Source organism: Pipistrellus hanaki (genome assembly GCF_964339955.1).
Source record: "Pipistrellus hanaki genome assembly, chromosome: 3".
In the NCBI taxonomy this organism is placed as follows: Eukaryota; Metazoa; Chordata; class Mammalia; order Chiroptera; family Vespertilionidae; genus Pipistrellus; species Pipistrellus hanaki.
In genome coordinates, this window is record NC_140505.1 from 128,944,392 (window position 1) to 128,971,988 (window position 27,597).

Here is a 27,597-nt window from a genome sequence, read left to right on the forward strand (position 1 = left end):
TTATTAGATCCTGAAAGGATGAGGAGGGTGATGCTATAAAATTTAAATAAGCAAATATCAGCAGAAACCGGTTTGGCTCAGTGGTAGAGCGTCGGTCTGCAGACTGAAAGGTCCCGGGTTCAATTCCGGTCAAGGGCATGTTCGTTGGCTGCGGGCACATCCCCAGTAGGGGATGTGCAGGAGGCGGCTGGTCAATGTTTCTCTCTCATCGATGTTTCTGGCTCTCTATCTCTCTCACTTCCTCTCTATAAAAAATCAATAAAATATTTTTTAAAATTATTTTTAAAAAATTTAAATAACCAAATATCAGAAATTCATTTATCTAATTACAGTCTCCTGCAATTACTTTCTAGAGCAGTGTTTCCCAAACTTTTGACATATGTGTACCCCTTCTATAATTTTTGTAACGCTGACTACCCCTCGTACTCATGAGAACGTAGAATTAGGCGCAGCTAAGCCCGGTGCAGTGCATATCCCCACCAAACTCTGGTGCAACGCATACCCCCACCACACTCTTCCCGTACTTCTGGGGGTACACGTACCATACTTTGGGAAACACTGTTCTAGAGTATACATTCTTTAAGAATGGGGCTCAGATTGAGTAAGTGGAGCCTAGGAAGATAGGGACCTGTTGTGTTAGTTTAAAAAAAAGATGTTTTAGGCACACAGTTTCACCATGAATGCACAGGACTTGGTATTGGAACATGGGCTGATTTCAGCACCCAGTCAGCCAGCATCCATGTATGCCACCTAAGTGAAAAGTATGCCATGTCCTTGTGCACAGGCCCTGCTGCAGAGCAGGCCAGATGTAGGTGTGTCAGAAGGAGCCTTGCTTAGACCAGCCATTCCCTATGGGTAAGGGGCAAGGTGAGACAGGCCAGAAAGTCCACCTGTTGGAGCGCGTGAGTGAATGTGTAGGAGGAAGAGTTAAAGGTGGAGAGGTGGCCTCCAAAGAGGGGGAAGATGGGCCCTGGGCCTCAATTCAGCTTCAAACCTGATGAGCCTCCTATCTAGGTCCCCGCTCAGCCAAGTGACCATCGAGGATGTGGTAAAGAACTATTGCTCTGGTGTCAGAGAAACCTGGTTTAAATCCTAGTGGTGTTATCTCTTCGTTCAGAGGTAGGGAACATTGGGCCCAAGGCCAGCATAAGGCCTGAGAAATCATTTGGTCTGGCCCTGCCAAGGCATTAAGGGTTTGCTAATTAAATATTTGACTAAATACAGTAGGCAGATTATTAAGTTGATAAATTTATATGGCCCTCAAATGATATTATAAATACCAAAATGGCCCTTAGCAGAAAAAAAAAAAAAAAAAGAAAAAAAAGGCTAGTTACTCAGCTCAAGTCATACTTGCTTCCTCTTTACAATAAGGATAATTAAGGGTGCTCTATCTGCCTCATGAGGTGGTTCTGAGGATTAAAATCAGATTAAGCAAGATGCTCCGTGCATTGGCTATATAAGACAAGCATTCAATAATGTTACCAATTAATACTAACTTCTCTTTTTGCTCCATCGTCTCTATCCTGCTGACTCTACCTACGGGGTGGTTGGGAGAACCACATTATTATGTGAAAGTGCTTTCAGAAGGATAAAATGTTGAGCTAGCATTTAGAATGTTCCCAGCTGGCTCTAGTTCTGCTCAACATCCCTAAATCTTGTTTGGAGGCACACCTCTTTCTTCCCTTCCCCTCCCTGCCCCGGCCCTGGCCTGGGAGAGAGGTTGCATTTCCTCAGTTTTTGAATAGCCATTGTGGTGCTGGTCTGGGTTTCACGGTTCTGTGCTTCCTTCCATTTGGCCTTTTAAAGGAAGGCCCATGGGAGCCTCCAAAAAAGTGATAAGGCAAATGCAGAAAATCGTCCCTTGTCCCACTCCTCACGTCTGGGGTAACCTCCTTTATTGTGTCACTTAAATTATGATACATAGGAGAGTCTGCCCGCGGCACCACTGTCCTGTGGCCAGAACTGAAGGTGAGAAAATATTCCGTGTTATGGAGGCAAACACCTAGAAGGAGAAAGTGCAAATAATAAAATACATTTAAAAAATAAAATCCCCTAATCATTCCTCCTGAGCAAGGACTCTTAGATTGTCTAGTGTGAATGGAATAAAATATAAGTGAATCTGAGACTGCTGACCATACGAAAAGGCCACTCGGGGGAGTAATATACTATGGGAAAGATGTGCTGCTGAAGCCACTACCTTATAGTTAGCATCATCCAAGCTTAATTTGGGCAAAGGACTAGTTTTCTTAGTTTGCCAAGTGGGTTGCCATGTGCCAAGAGCATACTGGTCTACAATTCACTCGACCCTCTCCAGCTTTAAAATTTCAAGGACTTTTATTTTCTTTTAGTTATGAGTGATTGGCACTACTTTCCATTTTATGCACACAAAAAAGACTGTGTTCACAGGGTGTCCTCGTGTAAATCACGTGCACATAAAATGCAGCCATGAAACAGAATGGGTGCATTGAAGTGGGCTCTTTAACCCACCGCTAGTTCTCTGGCACACGGGCTCCCTGGGCAGATGAAGGTTGATGCGTTGGGCAGAAAGAATGGCAAAGGAAAGGGAAGAGATCAAAGGGAAGAGAAGGCAGGATATGCTAATTGAGACAGGAAGTCCATGGCTCTCTGCCCTGGCCTTACACACACATCAGAATCATCTGGGAAGCTTTTTAAAGATACAGTTTCTAACATTCTGCCTCCGACCTCCTGAACAGAATGTACTGAGGTAGGATCTCCACACGAGAGTGTAAAAATCTCCCCATTGATTCTAACGTTCAATTATAATAGATCTGCCATCCCTTAGAGTATAATTGGATAACCAGCTTGTTAGGGAAAACATTGAATGCAGGAGAAGAAGTCAGTCTGCTGGAGATGTATAAACCGAATGTAATCACAGGGAAACGGTGGACACGTGAACTTGGAGGAGGAAACTATTAAAATAAGCAACCTGTGTCATTCACGAAGATCATTGTCAAAGATCACTTCAGAAGGCTGGGGAATTGTTCCAGATTCAAGAAGATTAAGAAATCTGATGATTAAATGCAATACAGGACCCTGAGTTGCGTTCTTATTAGAGAAAAAAACAAACAAAAAATGCAGGCAGGACATTATCAAAATGATTGACAAAATTGAAATACCGATTGTGGATTGAATATCAATTTTGAATTGCCTGAATTTGATTAACTTTATTAAGATTACACATTTGCCGAAACCGGTCTGGCTCAGTGGTAGAGCATCGGTCTGCGGACTGAAAGGTCCTAGGTTCGATTCCAGTCTAGGGCATGTACATTGGTTGCGGGCACATCCCAGGTAGAGAGTGTGCAAGAGGCAGCTGGTAGATGTTTCTCTCTCATCGACGTTTCTAGCTCTCTATCCCTCTCTCCTCCTCTCTGTAAAAAAACAATAATATATATATATATATATTTTTTTAAAAAGATTACACATTTAATCCAGAGTATATGCAGCCTACTCTGAAATGGTGCTAGTAAACATAGTATATATGGGGGGAAAGAGAGTGACAATTATGGCATAGTATTTTTTAAAAACTAGTGGGTCTGGAAAAGGGTTTGTGGAAGCAGTCTGCACTATCGTTAACTTTTCTGTAAGTTTGAAATTATTTAAAAATAAAAAGAGTAGTTTGCTTAAGGGCTTTAAGAGGGTGGGATTCAAAGCATGTTGTTGAATTAGGGACAGTCCAGTGGCTCTGAAGGACTAAGACCTATCTGTCTTCTTCAGGGACCAGGGGAGAAAGGGTGGGGTGGTAGGAGAATGAACAATGAACAGGGAGGGAGAAATAATTAATTTGCAAGAAAAAGCAGTAAAGGCAAGGATCAGGGCTGGCGGAGGAGCCAGCGGATAAGTATGAAGATAAGATAAAGAGAATAAGATAAATAAGATCAAGAGAAGGCCTCTGGAAGAGACCGCCCAGTCCTTTCCATCTTGGTCACTTAGCCCCGCTACTTTCCGTTGCACACGCATATCCTACCCGCAGAACAACAGCTTTGTAGCCCAGTGATGGTGAAGTACGGTGAAAAGTAACTGAAAGGGGAAATGCTATGAATTCCAGGAGTGCCTTTGAAGTAAAAATGTTTTCCATTCTTCCCACACTTTGGGGGATCTGACGACAGAATGTTACCATGGCTAAATCCAGACGAGGTGCCCACTGGAGAATGCTCTGTTTGGAGGTACACGGGAGGCACTTGTTTGTTCATCAGAATTCCTCTGACTTGAATTTCTGGTAGCTCTGGGCCAGTGAGCACACCCTCTGTGTGTAGTTTTACCGGGTGCCTGCCCTTCATCTGTGTGTCTGTGACCATGGATGTTTGCTCACAGCCCAGAACAACAGATCTGTGGAGAAGGTACCAAAAGAGTCTGCTTTGCTGAGAGTTGTGACCTTAGTGGCCCTAACCAGGTGGCATCTGGATCATTGGAGAAGGATTAGCTCTTCTGTGGAGTCACGATCCATCCATTTGGATCAGGGGCTTCTTGGGCACTAGTTTCTCCCAAGGCTTAGAAGCTTAGCTATCCTTGGGTTCTGTGGTGCTAAGGGTTCCAGGGCCGCATTGGAGCAGCTGAAGAACACAATTTTGTTTCAGATTGTCAAGTACTTAGCTATGCCCTTGTTTAGTGGTGGCGGTGTGAATGTTTACTGGGAGCATCGAGAACCTGAGGAAGTGGGGGAGATAATGAAGAGATAGGACTCCTTCCTTTAAGAGGTTTAAAATCCATCTGAGGTTTTTTTTATCATTACATTTTTTAAAAACATGATAAGATTCTTTGATCTTCCGCTTTGATCGAGAGACTTTGAGATGCCCCTTGTCTGACCCTTTTGCAGGGAAGATGGGATGGGAGCTGGGTGAATGATACAGGCAGAATGTGGGCCCAACAAGACTCCAGCTTTTTTTTTTTTTTTTTTACTATATTTTATTGATTTTTTACAGAGAGGAAGGGAGAGACATAGAGAGTTAGACACATCGATGAGAGTCATCAATCAGCTGCCTCTTGCACACCCCCTACTGGAGATGTGCCTGCAACCAAGGTACATGCCCTTGACCGGAATCAAACCCGGTTCCCTTCAGTCCCCAGACCGACGCTCTATCCACTGAGCCAAACCAGTTTCGGCAAGACTCCAGCTTTTGATTTATTTTTTTTAAAGGCAAAATCCAGATGTTTTTACATGTAAACATCTATTTTCTCAACATTATTTATTCTAATTTTTAAAAACAATGTTAAAATTACACTGTAAGTAATAAGCTGCAAGAAGAGATACATGTACTGGCCAAAGAATGAGTACTGTGTGCGACCTCCAGAGAATTCACCGCGAAGTAAGGTTCTAGCAAACACGATATACTGAACAAAGAAGACAGGAGTTTTTACTCTCCAATCATTACTTTTTAAGGAGGATGAAGAGACGATTGTTTTTGTTCATTTGTTTGTTTATTTCTTAAAGCCAAGATTAGCCATGTTTTATTTACCTACTGTCTTAGGGTTTGAATATTCATACAAATCATGACTGGGCTCCTGAAACCTTAATGTATAACAGCCTTGCCCCTGCAGACAGCCCCACTGGAAGCATCAATGCGTTGACTTGGTGCATTTGCAAGCAGACTCATTTCCCAGGGTGGGGCTGCAAGGATTGCCAGGTGGGAGTGAAGGTGGAGCAGAGGAGCTTGAGATGGAAAAGGTAGGTAGTCTGGTTTTAAGTCACATCTGGTCTTAAATAATTAGTCAGCATGTGATTAAAAAGCTATGACAGAAGCTCTGCAAGGCCCATTTCCTCCAGATTAAAAAAAAAAAAAAAAAAAAAATGGTGGAGGGGAAGAGGGTGAGAAATTGGTGCAGAAACAAGTATCAGGAAACCTTAGAGATGTGCCTGGGAGAGCTGGTGGAGCCTGCTGTTAGAGACATATCCGGTACTCCCAGCCCCTCCCTTCCAGGATTTAAAACAAATCTTGGCAAAAGCCAAAAGTCAGAGCAGCCATTAAATGTCAAATGTGGTTTGTGCTGATCTACTGAATAGATTCTCTTGGGTATCAGACTGAAAGCAATGATAACTTATCACGTGGGTCTTCTCAGAAAGACCTACTCCTCTGTGAACTTTCTCATTCTCTAGCATTGGGTGCTCAGCAACATATACTATTTTCATTCCTAAAAATCAGAGTGTCTTACGTTTGTTGAGTCCTTTAGCCAAAACTGTTATAATAAAATATGCACCTTCTCATTTAATCTTTGCAACTGCCCCCTTAAGTGCCTTCATTATTTTTACTTTCCCAGAGACCTTGATCTAGGAAACTAGAAAGAGTGCTTCCAATATAAGTTCCCAAAATGGCATCTGTAAGCAGAAGATAGTTACAGTTATTTTTTTAAGTGGTTATCAAAATTATCTTACCTCAATTTTTAGTACACCTCTTTTAAAACACATGACACCTGCTGCAGGTTACACTTCTATTCACTTTTGCTGTAATTTGCTGTTGAGCCAGTTCAAATTAAAACTTAGGAACAGATTTGCCAGATTGTAATGGTTTTTAGTTGACACAACCCCTCATTGCTTGGCCTTCTTCTTTTAAAAAAAAAAAAATATCTGTGGAAACACACCTGAAAGTTGCATCACAAAAGTACTTCCTCTTCCTCAGAGGAAAAGGCATCAGAATTGACCTCTCATCTAACAATTATTAAGTTAGCTGTACGCCGATCCTTTTTCTTTTAGTATCTGCAGTTTATTTTTATTGAGGTGTTATAAATATCAAAATATGTATATTATAAATATATATTTTGTGCATAATATGTCATATAACATAAATAAGTATTATATAAGTTTATATATGTACATATATATCCTATGTTATAGAAAATACTACATTTTTATGTCACCAATTTACTTATTTGACACATTCTAAAATTGTTCAAGATCTTCTAATTCACTGACATAGCTTCTTATTACCAGAGAGATCTCAGTGAAATTTAAAAGAACAAGAACAATAAACTATCATTACTCTCTTCAATATAAAATGACTAGAAGCCCAGTGCACTAATTCGTGCATGGGTGAAGTCCCTCAGCCTGTCCAATGATGGAGGCCTATGGGGTGGGGTTAGGGGGAGACATGTAAAGTTGGCTGTGGGAGTGCACTAACCACCAGGGGGCACCTCCTGATTGAGCATCTGCCCCTGGTTGTCAGTGCACATCACAGCAACTGGTTGACCCGTTGCTCTGGTCATTCAGTCGTTATAGTCGCTTAGGCTTTTATATATATAGATGTCTGGTGCAAGGTTTTGGATGGGGCAGTGGTTGGTGAACTGTGGCTTGTGAGCCACATGCGGCTCCAGAGCCCCAGTTTGCTGTTCAGTTAACTAATGAATTTGCTGACTACTGAGATAAGGGGATTGACAACCTAAGACTTTTATTTGGAACTTGAGTAGTTCTTTCTCACCAGCTAGAGCAGGAAGGCTTGTTAAGACAAACAAACAAACAAACAAATAGAAGACAAATTATTTGGTCCACCTCAGCATTTCTGATTCGTCAGGGCTGGCAGAGACCTAGAGTTTACACTTCTAGCGAGTGCTCAGATGATGCTGCTGCCACTCTGGAAACAATTGTCCTAAATTGTCCCTCACTCTCTTTCTCCTTCCCCTCCTGTAATCTTTTCTCCCACTCAGATCATCTTCCATCTCTTTCTCTTCAAAAATCAACCTTGTGATGTTTTTCTTCCTTTGCCCTTCCCTCCTTTTTTCCTCTCTTCTCTTTCCCATCTTCCCTTCCAAGATGATATCTGAGGCATCCACTTGGAATATGTTTAGAAGGACTTGTTCAGAGTATATATTTACATAACAATATTTACTGAGCAACTTACAAAGATTCATTTACTCATTTGTCCATTCATTCCACAAACATTTGTTGAGACTGTACTTTTATGCTAAGCTTTGTTCCAAAAGAACAAGACAAAAAAGACTCTGTCTTCAGGGAATTCCTCATATGCCCTGGGAAGGCAGATAGTGTCATTAATGCTCTCCATGAAACAAATGGGTTACTGAAATAGAGACGATAAAAGGACACTTTTTCCTTGTGAGGCCAGAAGGGCCTGGCCCCCTCGGTGTGTGTTTCAGCTGAGACCAGAGGTGGAAAGAAGAGAGCCACGCAGAGCACCTGGGGGAGAGTGGTCCCAGAAGATGGAAGGGCAGGCACAAAGGCCTGGAGGCAGGAAAGAGTTGGCCCCATGGGGGTGTCTCCAAAACCGGAACCAGAGTCTGACAGCTAACGCTCAGTCAGCATTTGCTGAATAAACAGTGAATTATCAGACCTAGGCTGCTGAAGCGCGGAGAGCAAGCAGGACGGAGGCAAGAGATGGGCAGAGGCCAAGTCACACCAGGTCATGGGTGAGGTGTCTGAATTAACCAATCAACTTTGCCAATCTGCTCTGCTCTTCTCTCATCCCCACAGCCTTCCCACCCCCAGCCCGAGCCCTGATCTAAATGAAATAGCTGTTCTCAAAGTGTGGCCCCTAGACCAGTCGTGTCATTTGACATCTATGTTCTTAATGTAAAATAAAGATAACAAGAAAACAACAGCAACAAAAAAATGTTTGGGAAAACTTGTAGAATACAGGATCTACTTGATGAGAAGATTCCAAATCTGAGGAACAATTTATGAGAAAATTTTATAAGCCTCAGTGGAAAAGACAGGGATGAGCCGTGGACGATGGGAAAGCACAACCTGTGTGAAGGATAAATTTTCAAAAGAGCAAAACAGCTGTTTTGGGTGCAATCTGTAACTAGGCGGCCTGACACTTGTACAGCAGCACATTAGAGTTTGCAAAGGTGCTTTAACATATGTGATCTGTTTGTTCTTTGTAATAGCTCTGGGAAATATTTAGAATAGGTACTATGCCAGCTTTACAGACGAGGAAAGCACATTGTCCTCTGAGCACAAAAAGAAAAAGATGTTGAAAAGCAAGAAAGCTGATAAAGGACCCCTGTAAAGGCTGGAGGCACCCTGTAGGCTCGCAGTACCTGAGGGGGGGAGGGGAGTTCGGTTTCTGGTGGTGCAGAAAGGCATGCCAGGCTGGGAAAGCCCTTGAACTTGGGGGCAAATTATGGAGGGCAAAAGCACTGTTCCACGACAAATGACCTGAACGGTGAAATAGCAAAGATTCCGTTTTTTTCCAAAAATACACACCTGCTTTAAGTTTGCCCTTTGAGTGTTTGTTAACTCATAGGAGATTTGAAATCTTTGGTCTGACTGCAGAGGAAAGCCCACAGAGTCTCTGAAGGAGTAAAAATTTCATGTTTTCATTAAGAGATTTAAACACACACACACACACACACACACACACACACACACACACACACGTTTCCTAAAATATTTTAAATTGTTTTTACTTTTTCCTACGTTACTTCAAAGTAGAAAGCAGTCGATAGAGTAGCCAATAATATAGCTTTCTGTGTATATAATCTACTTGAAAAGAAGGGAATATGTCTTTTTTTTTTCATTGAGTTAGAGTATTCTGATTTGAAAATTAAAATGTGAAATCTCATCTCTTTTGACTGCTATTAGGGATGGCACTCCACAAGAAGCATTCAAGCACTCTAAGAGCTATTGCAATATTATGTTATTATCATCCGTTAATTGTACAATTAAACATTTTTGTTCTTTTGTTTTTGGAAGCTGCTGTAAAATCCATTTTCAGATACACGATCATTCAGATACCGAGGCAGTTGCTAAACAGCATGTAGACAGACCTGAAAAGTGAATGAATTTCTTTTTTTTTGTTGTTATGTGTGGGGGAGCTGAGCCATCAATAGTATTTTCCACAAGCAAGAGTTTATACTTCTTCTATTCCTTGGACATTTATGGGTGAAATGGCTTTCACTAGTGGAGACCAGTGGTGAAACCGCTTTGCCTGTTTGTCGAACCATTGGCGATGATATCTGTTCTTGGTTAGCACCAGTTGCATGGCATTTAGGGAGGACACAGACCTCTACCTAAGAGGAAGGGGAAAGTGGATGGCAGAAAGAAATAAAGGTCAAGCTGACCATGGGCAAGATCCTCGGGGGGGTCTTTTTCTCTTGCTGTTGTCAGAAGGATGCGCTCTAGGACACGTGAATGCTTTGAGGGGAGAAGGGCAGAAGCGCTCCAATAAAAGCCTTCGCCAGAGTGTCAGTGACCCCGGGACATTCTGTGGCGGTTCAGTTTAATCCTGGGAAAAAAAGAGGCCCTGGAGAAAGCAGATGAGGAAGATAGGAAGGAAGACAGGGAGGGGGAGGCCCTGGGCGTGGAGGGAGGAAGGGGCAGGGGTCGGGGCTGGAAAGTGAGAGGGACGAGTGCTGATCGTGGCTAAGAGGGCGGCGTGGGGGACCACCGAGTGGGGGAAAGGGAAAGTCGAGGGGAGGGGAGGCGAGGAGGAAGCAGCGCTCCTGGGATCCAGACGGGACCCCTCGCCTGGGACACCCCCCCGGGGAGTGGGGGCTGCTTGGCCCGCCCGGAGCGCCCTTGGCAGCCTCAGGCGCTGGCTCCTCCGGGCTCCCTCCCTCGCCGGCGCATTGTTCCTTTGCCGGGAGACGAGGAAATTGCCTTTTGATTGCGGAAGTCCGCGGACGGGGCGCGGGGCGAGGCGGAGCGGGTCAGAATGGCAGCGTGGGAAGGGCGGCGCGCCGCCGGCCCCCGCCGCCTCCCGCGCCCGCAGCCCGCCCGGGCCGGCAGCCTCAGTCGCAGCCCCAGCGGCCGCCGCAGCCCTCGCGCCTCGCCGGCCCCGAGGGGAGCGCCCTGAGCCCGCGGGGCGCCCCGAGCGCCGCAGCCCGTGGCTCCGCGCGGCCGTCGGCGGGAGCTCCGGCCCCTCCGCTCCGCGATGCTGCCCCCGGGCGCCGGGCTGGCGCTGTGCGCCGCGCTGAGCCTCCTGCAGGTGAGCGCACCGCACCGTCCCGCCTGCAGGACCAGCGCCCGCTCCCTCCGCTTTCGAGGCTCCTCCGTTCGGTTTTGGGGAGGGAGGTGGCTGGATTTTATGTCCCTTGGGAAGAAAGATCCTCCTTTGAGCCTCCAGCCAGACTGTCAAAGGGGAAAAAAAGGGGGGGGGCACTTTTTTCTCCTGTTGCTCTGAGCCTCCCACCTCCCCGCAGGCGTTTTCTCTGCGGGGTGCGCCGAGGGATGCGCTGGGGCTGGGGCGCGGGGAGCCCGCGATGGGACTGTCCCCGGGCATCCCGGGCTGCGGGCTCAGCTGCTGTCTCTGGTTCCTTTGCAGACAGGACTAGGCGAGCCGGCGGGATGCAACTTCACCGTGACCGAGTCCAGGGTGTCCAGCCGGGCCGCGACCCTCCGGTGGAGGACCTGGGGGCCGCCCTGTAACTTCAGCCTTGTCTACAGCAACGCCACGTCGTCGGGGTTCATGAGGTGTCACCCCGTGAGGATAGACAATGCCACCTATGAATGCAACCCCAAAGATTTGCAAGCGGGGACCTCCTATACCTTCAGGATTGTGCCTCTGGATGGAGAAGAGAGAGCTGTGGTCTTGCAAACAGGTAAAAGGGGTGGCAGGTGCTGGTTGGTTGGCTGGGCCACTCCGGGCTGAGGGCTCAGCCCTGCCTCATCCAGCTGGTGATTCCTCTGAGTTCCAGGCATACACATAAATAAGTAAACATAAAGGTAAACAATGCCTGCGAAGATACATATCCTCAGGTCTGGTCTGAAGCAGTTTGGTCGGCTTGCAGAGACTTCCTTAGTGCTGAAAACAGCGGACTAGCGGCTTCTAGGAGACAGCAAAGAGACACCTTGGGCTGAGGAGGAGTTTGTTAAAGTTGATGTGGTTTGAGCTTTCAGTCCATTAAATTGTCAAGCCCTGGAATAATTTTAAGCAAATGTTTTTAGAGTAAATAATGGAAGTGCAATGATTGGGGATATGCCTGTCCTCAATTTAGTTTTATTTTTGGAACCAGGATCTATTATAAAATCTTCAGGGGTAGAATAGAGCCATTCATAAGAGAATATTAGAAAACTGCCTTGAAACAAGGGTACGGAAATAATTTTGTATTATGTAACTAAAGCTGTGTAGTATCAGAGAACGTCCTAGGGTTACTCAAGTCAGTTATTTTCTTTACACTTTTGGTACATCCTTCCATGCATATATGCATGCTAACTTTGTCTTTCCTGCCTCAGTTTGCTTATCTGTATAATAGGAGTGGTAGACTTGGTCATTTAGCTCCAAGTTCTTACCGAGTGCCAGCCACTCAGGTAGGGACTGTCATGCACCTTACCTCATCAATCCCCATGCTACCCCCAGGTGTGTTCTAACTTCTCTAACGACTGTGATGTCTTATGACTTTATTCGTCTTCCTTTTAACATTATCTTTATTTATTGCAACAGGGAAGACTTACTTTTATCTAGAAAATCAAATTTCACTGAAAATTCCAGAAGTTAAATTTAGAAATGTGTTGTCCTTACTATTCTCTTCCACATGCAGCCAGAACAAAGATCACTTCTTCTGCTATAATTCTTTAAAGAGATGTGAGAACTTTCCATTCTCAGGATTAGAAAATGAAACTGGGTTCATGAAATTAATCAAGCAAATATTAATTCTCTTATTTTTTTTCAAAGAAAAGTTAAGAATGCCCAGTCACCTCATTTGACTTACTTTAGATGAAACTTTTAGATAATTTCTGAGATCTGTAAGAACTTAAATTGGAAAGAAATACCACTTGTTAAACACTTAGTTGTATTTTTATATAGACTCAGAAAGACAGGAATCAACCACATAATTAGAATATTTTATAGAAGTTTAAGCAGCTTGGTGTCTAGTCATAAAGTTGTTGGTTTCTTGGTATGCGAGCATAGTTTTGTGAACACTCAGGTTGCTAATACTGTTAAATTTATGACAAAATTTCCAGATGTGTTCATTACATTTAATAAGATATCTGTGTTGAATGGACCAGATGATCTTTAAAAACAGGTGAGCCTTTGGAAGCATATGGGAGAAAGGATGAAGACATTCATAAGCCAGAATACAGTCATTTGACCCATAGGTTTTACTTTTTGGAAATGAATGATGATGGAAAAGGACATAGTGTGGGGGTTACTTGTTAGAATGCCCTTTCAACTTAATTATGCATGTAGGTGTTTCAAGTCCAGAGACATTTGTGAAATGTAACAAATATTTGAATTTTATTAGCTATGTTGAGTTTTTAAAAAAGACTTCATCAGCATCCAATGTGTGAGGTTCTCATCATTTTCCCTAAGGAGTTACTTTTGCAGTACCACAGGCTCACTGCACACCACACGTTTTATGCACTCCATGATGAATAGGAAGAATGAAACTTGCAGCTGATGTTTGTATAATGATAATTCTTCACACTTATTTGCATGATGGTATAACTCTTCTTAGATGGTTCTCCACATTGAACAAATAATTGTATTTAAGTAAACATTTTTTTTTTAACTTAAGATTTAAAATCAGGTATCAAGGAGGATATTTTTGGTTGGTTGATTATTTTTTGTTAATGGTGCCATCTATATTTTAAGGATATATGTGAAATTTTCATTTATTTAAGAGAAAGGACCAGTACTCCTCTATATTAATTGCTAAATTACAGAAATGAAATCTACAAATTATACTTCAGTGTAATAAAGCAGGACCAACTAGTGGTATATAATGCTAACTCTGAGATGTAACTTCAAAGAGAAAAGTCATTCAGAGTGTGATGTGCTATCCTTCTGTCTGGTTGGTCCGCAATAAAAGAGAGCAAGGCATGGCCTGGCTAGAAATGCAGCAGCTGCTTAGATTATCTCTGATCATTCCAAGTGTGATTTGTCTGATTGTTTTTCCTGATAATTTTCTAAAAGAACTAGTTATTTTGGTGTCATGTAGACATGACCTTAAAGATCAAATTTTTAACTAAATGAAAACTATTTCAGCAACAATCAATCTTCACTCTGGCTTTTTAAATCGCAACAGCAAAATTTGTGTACTCATGTTCAGTCCAGCAAACATTTATTGAGCATGGATACCACAGTGACTCACACCAGGGAGTGATTGGTGAGTTTATAAAGATGATGAACAATACACGGTGCCCTTGCAGGGCTGTGCAGAGGTGAGAGAAGGTCACGATGAAGGTGGGGTCAGACCTTTGCTGCATCGTTCCCTGGTGAAGACCTTGCCCTGCCTCCTGAATGTATGGCGTGCTTTCATAACCACGGAGAAGACATTGGGAAGGTCTCAGGTTTCTTCAGCCACTAAATCATCTCTGCAACAGCCATAAGAAGCTGAAAGCAAAATTACTTAGTTGTGATTTCATCAGAAATCAGGTGTGAAGATAGCTGATACTGGAGGACCCAGCACTTTTGCAACACTGTGTCCTCAGTTTAGAGCAGAAGCTGAGAACTGGTAGCCCTTAGGGACGTGTAGGTATCTGAATAATAGCTGTTTTATTTGACTCTCATAGTGTTTGTGAAGAGTTCAGTTTGTTTCACAAGCATTAAAAAAATGGAAAGTTTGCATAAAAACAGAAGTATGGATTAAAATATTGGAAAATTTGGCAAAACGGGGCCATCAATATGCCTAGAACTCTCTAGAGTTAAGCTGTGGCTTCTCTCTTTTTAGATACCAATTCATTTGACCACTTCATATTTCCTTACCTGAATGCATCCTAAGGACATTTGAGTTTGTTTAAATAAAATTCTGGTTTTCACTTAGAACTTTTGGGGGCTTTTCTCCTCCCATCAATAAGAATAAAATGGCATCTAGTACATGGTACATGTTCAATAAATATTGATTAAATGGATGGATGAGTTAATGAATAGATTAAGAGTTGGATCTATGCGTGAATAGATAGATAGATGATAAATAAGTAAATATGAATGAAAGAAATGAATATTTTAGTGGGAAAATATACATATACCAAAAATACGGCCTATTCTCCTTGGATTATGGGTAAGTTATAGAGCTCAGGGAAGTAGACTAGTGGTAAGGAACTTCACTTATAGGAAGAATATTATATCTTACTGCCATGGTTGGCAAACTGCGGCTCATGAGCCACATGCAGCTCTTTGGCCCTCTGAGTGTGGCTGTTCCAGAAAATACCACGGCCTGCGCGAGTCTCTCTTGAAGAAGTGGTGTTAGAAGAAGTTTAAGTTTTAAAAATTTGGCTCTCAAAAGAAATTTCAATCATTGTACTGTTGATATTTGGCTTTGTTGACTAATGAGTTTGCTGACAACTGCCCTAACAATCTCATTTTAACTTTATTACCTCTTTAGAGGCTTTAACTCCAAATACAGTCACATTCTGAAGTATTGGGGTTTAGAGCTTCAACATATGCATTTTAGAGGTACACAATTCAGCCCATAACACTTACATAGCTTTAAACATAGGCCATGATTTCTGTAAGCTATTTACCTCGAAATCTCTTGCAGAGCTTGTTATAAAGGCATATTTTTGGCTTCTACCCAACCTGTGATGAATTTAAAAAGAGTGGAGTCTAGGGTATTTGATTTTAAACAAATATCAAGGTGGATCAGTGCACACTGGAGTTCAAGAGCTATTGGCATAATTTTTCTATTTTTCATTGGCATCAAAATGTTGGTACCATTCCTCTTTATACATGGGCAAATCTGTATAGATAAACTAAATACTACACTGACCACATATCATTTAATTTTATCCTCAGGACAGTCCTGTGGAGGGAGTATTATGAAGGCACGGGTTGCAGAGTGGGTAAGAGTTGAGTTCTGAAAGCTGCTGCCTCCCATCACTTCCTAGACAAGTTGCCTTGGGAAGTTATTAACCTCCCCAAGCCTAATCTATAAAGTGGGGATGATAATAAAAATATTGCCTACTTTATAGGATCTTTTGAGGTTTGAAGAGGTTCATATGTAAATTCTAGAATGGTTTTTGTCACATACTAAGTGTGTAGTAAGTTTACTATTACTTTCAGGTTGGAGATAAGATTGATATTCCCAAGAATTAACAAATCACGAATCCACACAGCTAATAAAGGATAGACATAGAACTTGAACCCCAGTTCACTGCATCCAACTCCAGTTCTTTCCACTATTCTGCAAAATGGACATAATTCTTAAGCTGGTATTAATTCTTTCAGATTACTACATGACACTTTGTTATTACTTTCCAAGTTGACTTATTAAGGTAAAAACATATTACAAATAAGTCTGTGTGTGTGTGTGTGTGTGTGTGTGTGTGTGTGTAGCCTACACAAGGGTGGACTAATGATTAAATGTGTTAGAGTGTAAAGAAATTATAAGTTATTAGCAGTGGTTGATTTTCAGTTGCGTTGAATTCTTGGTGATGGATGCCAGTATTCAGTGATCAGCTGGTTGCAGGCTTTTTCAGGAGTTCTAAAGTCAAGCTTAGCTACATGTAGGGAATGAACCAACTTAATTCTCTGAGCTTGATCTTCTTTTGTGTGCTTAGGAAGCTTCCTCCACTAGTCTGACTTCTGTTGGTGGGCATGGCATTCTGCAGGTTAGCAAAAAATAAATAAAATCCAATTTGTCCAGACAGAATGAGAGGAGAACACAGAAAAATTGCTTCATTTTTCATCCCCAGGCACCAATTCTGACAACTTTTTGACCTTGTCAGAGAAGTCCACTGCCATTTACTGAGAGCCCAACACGTGTGAGGGTGCACTTACCTCTTTACCTCCATTACCTCTTAGCACTTAAACTCTGCAATGTATTGTGGGTCCCGTTTTATAGACAGGAAACTGAGCATCAGCAAAGGTAAGCAGCTTGCCTAAAGTCACCTTTGTAACGGACAGGGTTGGATTTGAAGCCAGGTTTTGTTTAATATCAAAGTTAGATGTTAATTGTCTGAGTAGACTGTAATGGCAGACCGTCTACTAATTACATATGTAGAGCCAAATATGATGACCTGGAAAATAAGGGGGCACGCTGCACTTAATGATGATGCAAATAATTGTCAAAACTGCTTAAATTTCCCTTTCAAGGTTGTTAAAACTTTGAAACTTCCTTCTTGCCTGAACTTCATTTCTAGAGTATTAAGGTGATAAATCAAATGCATGTTAATCCTGATGTGCTGGTATAATATAGAATATCATCTTAAAAGATGTCAGGAAGCTGACTAGTATAATCAAACAGCAACAATCACAAAGTAAAAGAGATGTACTTAATTAACTGGAGACTATGAGCAATCACTTTTTCACTTTGTTCTTCTGTCGGGCGAAAGCCACAAACGATCCGTTGGTGCAGGTTTTCACAACTGAGAAAATCTATTGTAAACTCTCAGATCTTACAGATAGGCTGCGGTGCTATTATGACTTCAAGAAGAGCATTTGGTATTAACCCGTGGGTTGCCTGCACTCTTGTGATAAGGTTGATTTTATTTCCAAAATGAATACTGTCATTTTGAACTCTAAACACGCTGGAAATTCCTATATCAAAAGGTATTTTAATAGCCATTCAAAAGAATTTTTAAAAAGAAAATAATGCTTTCATTATATGTATTAAGTGCAGGGTACCCCCTTATTTTCATTTCATTATATATGAGTTTCTCCCTCTTCCTGTAACATTAAAAAAAGTGAAAGAAAAAGAAGAATTAATTTTGAATCAGGACTTTAGCTACACTTAATCTTTTCCTCTGAGAACAGAAAAGTTGGATTGACATCAGGCCAGTTTACGGAATTTTAGGATTTCCAAATACTGGTAGATACACTGAAATCTGGCAGATGACTATGGCAGCCCTTTGCATAGGGTATTCCAGGTCTCTCTGACACTCAGAAGCACAAAGATGTCTTAAATTCATGGCTAATGATAAATCTTGATGTATTGTTTGAGATTAAGTTATTGATTTATGGTTTTCAACAGTTCTTATAGTTTACTAGAGGCCTGGTGCAGGAAATTTGTGCAGGGGGGAGGAGGGAGGTCCCTCAGCCTGGCCTGCGCCCTCTCGCAATCTGGGACCCCTCACTTCTTATTGCCCACCTGCTTGCTGCTCCTAACAGCTCAGCTCGCTGCTCCTTAGCACCTCTGCTGAGATGGGAGAGGCTCCTGCCATGGCTGCTGCACTTGACAGCTGTGAGCCTGGCTTCTGGCTGAGTGGTGCTCCCCCTTGTGGGAGCACACTGACCACCAGGGAGCAGCTCCTGCATTGAGCATCTGCCCCCTGGTGGTCAGTGTGCATCATAGTGACTGGTTGTTCTGATCATTCTGCCATAACAGTCCCTTAGGCTTTTATTATTTATATAGATAACTAGAGGCCTGGTGCACGAAATTTGTGCATTGGGGGGGAGGTCCCTCAGCCCAGCCTGCACCTTCTCCAATCTGGGATCCCTCTCACAATACAGGACTGCTGGCTCCCAACTGCTCACCTGCCTGCCTTCCTACTTGCCCCTAACTGCTTTTGCCTGCCAGTCTGGTCACCCCCTAACCATTTCCCTGCCAGCCTGATTGATGCCTAACTGCTCCCCTGCCAGCGTGATTGCCCCTAATTGCCTTCCCCTGCCAACCTGGTCACCCCTAACTGCCATTCCCTGAAGGCCTGGTCACCCCTAACTGCCCTCCCCTGCAGGCCTGATCCCCCACAACTGCTCTCCCCTGCAGGCCTGGGCTCCCCCAACTTCCCTCCTCTGCTGGCCTGGTCACCCCTAACTGCCCTCCCCTGCAGGCTTGATTTCCCCCAACTGCCCTCTCTTGCAGACCTGGTCCCTCTCAACTGCCCTCCCCTGCTGGCCATCTTGTGGTGGCCATCTTTTGTCCACATGGGGGCAGCCATTTTTGACCACATGGGGGCAGCCATCTTGTCTGTTGGAGTGATGATCAATTTGCACATTACTCTTTTATTAGATAGGATACTTCACTGGTTACCATGTATAGAGTGTTGGGTGGAAAAACCAGAAAGACTATACTGCACACCTATATATGCATTGATACTTCTAGCCATTGGCATAAATTACGTAAGTTAAGTAGGTTTTCTAATTACATACAACTTATCATAAGTCCAGAAGATTACAGACATATAACTAAATTTCCAAATAGCATTTTAAAAATCTCCCCATGTATATATATTTACATATGAAATTAGCATCCTGGATAAAAGTATCTAATTTGTTTCTAATAAAATATTGAAAACTTATTTTTTAATACAGCAGAGTTTTCATTGGGCTTAGCTTGAGATGTCTGAAAACTGACTTTGCTGCATGCATAGAAGTAGTGGACAGCTGCCAGCAAAGGCCTTTATCGCAGCGTAAATGGGGTTTTAAGTGTTTGTTTCCAGTGTAGGTTCTCGCAGCCCAGGCACTTCCCAGTCTCATTGTTCCTTTGTTCTAGCGGATGTACAAAGGATTGGCTGTTTTGTTTTCTGGCTCAGAGAGATTAGATAAAGTCTGCATTTTTTAACTTCACCCTCTAGGCACTGAACCTTAAAATTCATTTTCTGGAGCTCCTATTTTGCAGATTTTGTATGTTTAGATTATACTGATCATAACATCATTTTCTTTGGCCTTTTTTCTGGCTCAGTTGTAGACATCGATGATGACTGTACAGTATTGATCTCATTGGAACTATCCCTGGAAAGCAGCTGTCCCTCTCATTCTTGTCCTTAAATTGCCTCTTCAGCAAAAATGTGTCATCTTGGTTGGCTATGACAGGCTGTTCTTGAGTTTTGTTGGCTATTAGAATCTTTTAATAGTGAAATACCATTCTTGACGGACAATACGAAAACTTTCTGTGAGGGGTAATTATGTTCTTTGCTTTTATTATGACGTCTTTAATTACAGACTATTATCTAAGATAGAAATAACATTGCCAGGAATTAAAAAACAAAACAAAACAAAACTGTTTTTCCTCCAGAGCTTTTGTATGTGAACCATCTTGGGAACTTCTTTTTATCTTAAGGGTTAGAAAGTTAGTTCATGGGAATAAATTGGTAAGATTTTTCTTAAGGTTAGTTTTTATGAAGAAGACAGCAATTAAGGTTTTTATCACTTTGGTTTAAAAAAATTTTTATTCCCCTTAGCAAAAGATTTTTTCAAAAGTTTTTTTTGCTTTTTTTTTTTTTTTTAAGAAGAGCTCACATTTGTTCTCATTTATTTACTAGGGCCCAGTGCACGAATTTGTGCACCTTGAATAAAACTGTGGGCCATGAGGCTGTGGTGGGCACAGGGGTGGGTCTCGGACTATCCTCTGCGCCTCCGCCCAGCCCCTCCCATCATGGTCCCCAGACCCCTGTCTGCCAGCAGCCCCATTCCCACATTATAGTGACTGGTTGATTGGTTGTTCGGTTGTTCTGCTGTTCAGTCTGTTTGCATATTAGGGTTTTGTATATATAGATTTTTTTTTTTTAATCCTCACCTAAGGATAGATTTCCATTGATTTTTAGAGAGAGTGGGAGGGAGAGAGAAACAAAAACATTGATGTGAGAGAGAGACATCGATTGGTTGCCTTTGCACAAGCTCCAACCAGGGCCAGAGCCTGTAACTGAGGTACATGCCCTTGACTGAAATTGAATCTGGGACCCTTCAGCCTGCAGGCTGACACTCTTTCTTCTGAGCCAAACCTGCTAGGGCCAGAGGAATTTTTTCTTTTAAGACCAAGTAGACAGAATAAATTTATATCACTGAGTGCCCATTGTATGTCAGGTAACATCTTCTCTGTATTTTGTTACTCCTGAAAACCCCAAGAATGTAGGTACTATAATTATATTCCCAGACAGATGAGCGAAGGGAGACTTAGACGAAGTTACTTGCCCAAAGTCTTGTGACCGATACATGATGAAACTGAGATTTGAACTGAGTTCCTTCTGACTCCAAAGCCCACGCTCTCTGCTACAACAGCCTCCTGACTCTATGACAAGATCTTCTCCTGATTATAGGAGTAATAATAATACTAACTAACACTGAACATTTACTATGTACAAATACTGTTTTTAGTGCTCCAGATAAAATACTCAATTTAATCTTCATAGCAATTCTACTATAATGAGAGTATCATCATCAGCATTGCATAGATGAGACAGCTGAGGCACAGGGAGGCTCAGAAATTGCCCGGAGTACACAGCTACAGAGCAGGGGAGCCGGGTGCAAGCCCAGGTCCTCGGGTTCTAGAGCCTACACTCGCAGGTGAACCTGTGCTGGGCTGGGGTGTAAACTACACAACCTTGTCCTCCAAGCTCACCATGCTTTTTGGCTCTCAGAGTTACTGCTGCCTCAGCTTACTTGTCAGCTAACATGTATATTATTGTTAATTGATGATGTTATAAAATGTGGTGTGGATTATTTAATTTTTTCAGTATGATGTGCTCATATAAATCATAGCCAAAAACATAAAGATATTATATAGATCACAGGCTGAATTTAGTCTATGTATGGTGTCTCTAGGTTACCCATAGATAGTCGTATGAACTCTCTGGTCATAAATGCCCTTTGAATACAGAGTAAGATTAGCTTGTTCCTGTTTGTATTAATATTAGTGTCACAAACTAGTACCATTTAAAAATATATACTGTTCTAAGAACATTGTAGAATTCCTGCTGTCATTTTGTGAGAAAACTATAATTTGCCAAGAGGTAGATAAGAACTGAGCTCTCTTTAGCCATGCCACTAAAATATCTGACCTGACTATTGAAATATGGTTTTCCTTATCTTAATCCCACTTCCTAGACCAAGAATCATGTGGAATTTCTGAAAATTACTCATATGTGAATGTCTCTCAATGTTTCTACTCCCAGAATTCAGAGTAGGGAGAGTCTTGTTTCTCAAATGGTCTCTCTGCACACTGAACACTGTTGACTTAGCTGCAAACCTGGCGACATGTTCTTCATCCTATTTCGAGTTCCATAGCAAAGATTCGATGCATGGGAAATGGGACTTCGGAAACTGGCGTTGAGAACTGAAGCTAAGTGAACAGCTGGGTGCAGGATATCCCAATTCCACTTGCTCTGGGGGCCTCAATAGCTCAAAAATGTTCCAGAACTCAAGTTTTGAAAATTTAGTGACATAGGAAATACCAGCTGTTGGGAGAATTCATTTCGTTGCGTAAACCTAGCCTAGATCTGTATCTTTTGTGGGTTTCTGATATCTCAAAACAACAAGAGGTTATCTATACTTAGCCATGAAAACACACAACCTTAAAAAGAAAAATGTCAGTACAGATTTCACAATTATTTCATAATGTCTGTATTTTCTGTTGATTTTCATAATTTATCCAGCATATCCTGGATGTTTGTCAATGTTTGAAAAGTGCTGAACTTGCAAACCAAAGACAATATCACCTTACTTGGAATTCCAAACTCACAGTTGTCTCAACCAAATAGTTTTATTAGAAAAAGGAGTTTATATGACTAGTATAAACTAGTGGGTTTCTTTTTTGAATTAAATGGTAAGTTTGGAAGTGGAGTAAAATGCTGGTTCGTTCATGGACAGAAGATGCTTCAACTTTTTAAGAACAATGGATCTGGATTATTTGCAGGAGTCTTCAAGCCACCTTCTCTTTCTTGGTTTTTCCTTGCAGACCCTTTGCCTCCTGCTAGGTTTGAGATCAGTAAAGAGAAGACTACTTCAACCAACCTGCACATTGGGTGGACTCCTTCTCCCGGAAGAGTCACCTCGTATGAGGTGCAGTTATTTGATGGTCACCAAAAGGTGCAGGAGGCCCAAATTCAGGAAAGTACTTCATTGAATGAATATGCATTTTCTAACCTTACTGCTGGTAGTAAATACAATATTGCCATCACAGCTGTTTCTGGAAATAAACGGTCCTCAACAATTCATATCAATGGATCAACAGGTAAGATCACAGGTAGTTGGGTGTTTAATAGTCTGTACTCCTTTGACATTATATTAAGTTCAAGAAATAGAAGTAAGAATGCTCCTAAGATATGTACACAATACATACATACATACAACATACCTCAATGTTGTGTGAAGAGTGGAAAGATTAGACTGAAAATATGAAGGTGTAGCTGTGCTGTTAGCCTGCTGGGTTATTTTGAACACATCATGGTATTTATCTAGGTCTAGAGTTTTCTCCAAAATAAGTAAATGTTTCCTAACGGCTTTTCTAACTCAAATCTTAGACAACATTTTCTGAGTTTGTGTCATAAAACTAACTTGTTAACTGTTTTCCTCCTTTGTGTATTCTTCTCATCACATCAAGTCATGATGTTTTCTAAAGATCTTCATGCTTGGAACAAGTCTTTGCTTGCACCCAGATACCCTAGGATCAATGACATCTCACCATCTCCTCCCATCAGGGGCTGTCTTTCTTATCATTCACTTTCCCCTCGTTTTCTCTCCTGCTTTATTGCTCTCTTTCCACTTTTCCTCTCCTACAGTTCTTTACTTTTTCTTGTTCCCTTTACTGCAATGCCACATCATACTTCATTGGCAAAAACTACAGAATCACTATATTAAGTTGGAGAGACAAACAGGCTAAACTATGATGTAGCTTTAGGCTGTGGACTTTGAAAAGAGTATGAATCTAGGTTCTGGTGAAATTTCAAAAGTGCTGTTTTCATTACTTATCACTCAGGTTAGATGTACAGAGAAACATAAATGAGTGTGCAATTTTGAATTAAATGTGTCTATGTCTTCTACAAGGAAGTTATGCATGACACTTTGCAAATGCATTTTATCCCGTTAGTGCCATCCCCGGTGAAAGATATTGGTATTTCAGCAAAAACGAATTCTCTCCTGATTTCCTGGTCCCCTGGCTCTGGGAATGTGGAAAGATACCAGCTGATACTAATGGATAAAGGGATCCAAGTTCATAATGTTGTTGTGGACAAATATGCTACTTCCTACACTTTTCCTGAACTGACATCTGGCCACCTCTACAACCTCACCATTGTAACCGAGGCCGCAGGGCTGCAAAGCCGAAGGTGGAAACTGGCCAGGACAAGTAAGTGCCCCAGCTAGCTGAACAAGAATGATGTGCAAATCAAGGAAAGGTTTAATAAACAAGACTTATTGATGACTTGAATAATGGTAATATAGGACAAATTGAAATTCATATGTCATAGAAGGCCCTTAATATTATCCACTTTTCTAATTAGTAGAAAAAGAGGGATTCCCTTTATTCTGAAGTTTGAACTAGCCCTTGGCAGCACTCTGAATAGCAAGATTTATTACTGATAGAGTCCCAGCTTCTCACTTCAGTATGCCAGTCTCCCTTCTCTTCCACAGGATTCCCCTGCCCTTATGACTTCACTCACAGTCAACCAGGGAACTTTTCTCAGCACTATGTGGGGATTAGCTCCTGTGAAGCAGCCATTTCCCCAAAGCTTTACCCAATAAAACATGCCCTGAGACCCAAAACTCCAGGGCCTGTCTCACAGCCTAATATAGCCTGATAAACTGATCTGTGCAGTTTTAATGAGTAATTTACATGCACACTAATTCACTCATTCAATATTTATTGGGTGTAAACTGTACATTAGGCCTTGAGGATATAACAACAGCCAAAAGAGCAGAATCTTTGCCCTCATGGAACTTACATTTTAGTAGATTCTAATGCTTCTGGTAGGTCTAACGTGTTAATAAATATACTCTCTTAGGAAATTATCTGATTTTAACATAAAATCAAATATGTAGTGCCTTAAAAATGATTCTAGCGATGAGAGTTTTTGAAACTTTCAGAGGATTGTGGGAATGTACTTGGATACCACTACATTTACATATACCTTTCACATCACATCTCAAAGATGTGTAGACATCCCAACAAAGATATACCTTAAGAATTATTTATGTATATCAAGAGCAAATAACACTTCTAACTGATCTATGCAAGATCATTCTTTTAATGAAGTGTTGTTAATTTGTATTATACCATTAATGCAGCCCCAAAATACAGCATGAGCAAGAGGTAGAAAAAATATTCACCAAAATATCTCTCCTTTGTGATCATTTTCCATTGATGAAATAATGATACAACTTTTTTTAATTTTTTTCGAGGAGGAGGAGTAGGAGGACAAGATAAAATTTTAATTTTGGGATCAGTGAGTCATTGGCACAACTCTTAAGCTTTAATTTTATCATCCTTTAAAATGAAAAATAAAGTATTTTTAGCACACAAAATTTTGTTATTTTGTGTGCTAAAAATATTTAGCTGATCAGTTGACCAATCGATTATGTACTTGCTATTATTAGGTACATAAAGAGGGGAAGAAATTAGGCAGATGACGGCCTCTTTGAGAATTTTGACCAAGCCCTCATTTACCAATAGGACCCCGAGGCTCAGTGAGAGGGGCAGAGCTGCCCAGGGCTGCCCAGCCAACTGGGCTCAGTCTGAGCCAGAATTCGCATTTCTGCTGCCACGTTTGTGCTCTTTCCACTAGCCATGTAGCCATTCTTTGGCTTTGCAGTATTATTTTTGCCTCACGAACATGTCACTTTCTTCTGTGCAGGGAGTGTGGCTTGTCAAGATTAAAATTCTGGTCAAAATTTGGCCACAATAAGACTGGTAAGATATCTTAGTTCAAGTCACTTTTCCTTTCTTCCTAATTAGCCCCCATGGAAGTCTCGAATCTGAAGGTGACAAATGATGGCACATTGACCTCTCTAAAAGTCAAGTGGCAGAGACCTCCCGGAACTGTGGATTCCTACAACATTACGCTGTCTCACCAAGGGACCACCCAGGAATCCATAACATTGGCACCGCAGGTTACAGAAACCCAATTTAAAGGCTTAACCCCAGGACGACTTTATCAAGTTACCATCAGCTGTGTCTCTGGTGAATTGTCTTCTCAGAAGATGGCAGTGGGCAGAACAGGTGAGGCTAAACCCCAGAATATTCCGTGGTTGCCCAAATCAGTCTCTGACCCATCTTAGGAGAGGAGAAGGGATACTCCTTCCCTAGCCTGGGAAGTATGGCCTGCATGACTGAGGGGGTCTGTGGTCAGGCCCCACATACAGAGTAAAGCAGAGGGTTAATTGCTTCACTGGAGTTATTTAAGCAAATGGCTCTGCCCTGTGCTATTTCACACCACAGCACTTAAGTAGCAAAAATGCATTGGCATGGATACTAATAAATGAAATATTTCTCATCAACATTTATAGTAAGAGCCAGTTAGCACTTAACCCTATTTTTACTAAATTATTTTATTAATTTAAGTCACACAAACATTTATCCAGTGCCTTCGATGTGTAAATTATTGCAGCATGAGCTTTGGGATTTATTAAAATGGCAGGGTTCAGCAAACTATATCCTTTGGCCAAATACAGCCTATAACCTGTTTTTGTATAGCCCCATGCTGAATGGTTATTACATTTTCAAGGCTTTACAAAAAAAAAAAAAAAAACAGAAAGAAAATTATGAGACAAAAACCATAATGGTCCGCAAAGCCTGAAATATTTACTTGCTGACCCCCTTGCTCTTAAGGAAGCTACGTTCTAATCACACAAATGTAGGACATACCCACACAAAATAAAAATACTGCCGTACATTTTAATAATGGTAATTGTATTGATATTTCCATGTGTCAGGCACTGACTCTACGCTATTATTTCATAGTTCTCACAACAAAACCACAAGAAAGGTCCTATTATTATCATAGTTTTACAGATTACTTGTCCATAGTCATCAGCCAGTAAATAATGTGGCTGGAGTTGAAATCAGCCTGTCTGATTCAGAGTCCATTCTCTGTGCCATTAGAGATCCCAAGTAAAAACCATATGTCCAGAGAGACAAGAGAACAAACATGTCTTTCAGAAGATTAGTAAAGACTTCCTGAAGAGCCCTAACCGGTTTGGCTCAGTGGATAGAGCATGGGCCTGCAGACTGAAAGGTCCCGGGTTCGATTCCAGTCACGGGCATGTACCTTGTTTGCGGGCACATCCCCAGGAAGAGGTGTGCAGAAGGCGGCTGATGGATGTTTCTCTCTCATCGATGTTTCTGACTCTCTGTTCCTCTCTAGAAAATCAATAATATATATATAAATATTTTAAAAAGACTTCCTGGAGAGAAACAAGGGAAGGGGATTTGAGGTGAGAGGGATGACGTAAGCAAAGGCCGAAGAGTCCAGGAGGCTTACACGTCTGCAGAGCAAGCTCCTGGAGGCCAGCACTGGAGAGAGTGGGGCAGAAGGGAGCATGGCTGCGGGAGTGGTCAGAAGACTGGAAGGATATGGAGGATTATTGTGGTAGGGAACTGCAAATGCCACTCCAAGGACTTGATTTATTCTGCAGTTAATGGAGAGACCTTGAATGTTTTTGAGCAAAGGAATAAAATCAGAGCTGTATGGCAAGATTAGTGTTTCTCAACTGGAAAAGAAAGAGGAATGTTTTATGACCACACCAAGCAGTCTTTTCCAAAAAATGTCACATTCATCAAAGTCACGGACATTAGATGCAACATCAATATTGTCTCTAGAACTGGTGTGCAAACAGCGTTCATGTCAGTAGGTTATTAATTGTGTTACAGAAGATCTCATTACTGATATACTACTAAAGTGAGCTGGGCATACATTTCTTGAATGTCAAATGTCTTCATAGTGAGGAAAGAACACTCGTTTGCAATCCATGAACATCAGATGGGGATAGAAATGTTTTGAATTGCAGATAGTAGGTCTCTTATCTCCTGTTGCCCATGAAGAATGAATAAGTATTTTTGGTTTTTAGTATCTCCTTTTGACATCATTTCACCATTTAGTTC

General features: G+C 41.7%; 1 protein-coding gene across 3 annotated transcripts in view; it reads left to right on the forward strand.

Annotated features, from left to right (window-relative positions):
• The window catches only part of PTPRB (protein tyrosine phosphatase receptor type B), a 105,482-nt gene that overhangs the window by 11,426 nt on the left and 66,459 nt on the right, over window positions 1–27,597 (forward strand). For 2 of the 3 annotated variants that reach the window (XM_084878876.1, XM_084878877.1), the window contains exons 4-8: window positions 11,229–11,505; window positions 22,459–22,734; window positions 23,590–23,847; window positions 25,453–25,716; window positions 27,595–27,597. The exon at window positions 27,595–27,597 is cut by the window's right edge and continues 267 nt beyond it. In XM_084878876.1, the coding sequence (XP_084735002.1) occupies window positions 11,229–11,505; window positions 22,459–22,734; window positions 23,590–23,847; window positions 25,453–25,716; window positions 27,595–27,597 (1,078 nt within the window). Of the gene's footprint in view, window positions 1–10,565; window positions 10,893–11,228; window positions 11,506–22,458; window positions 22,735–23,589; window positions 23,848–25,452; window positions 25,717–27,594 lie in introns of those variants that run through there. The other variant, XM_084878878.1, reaches the window with a different exon arrangement.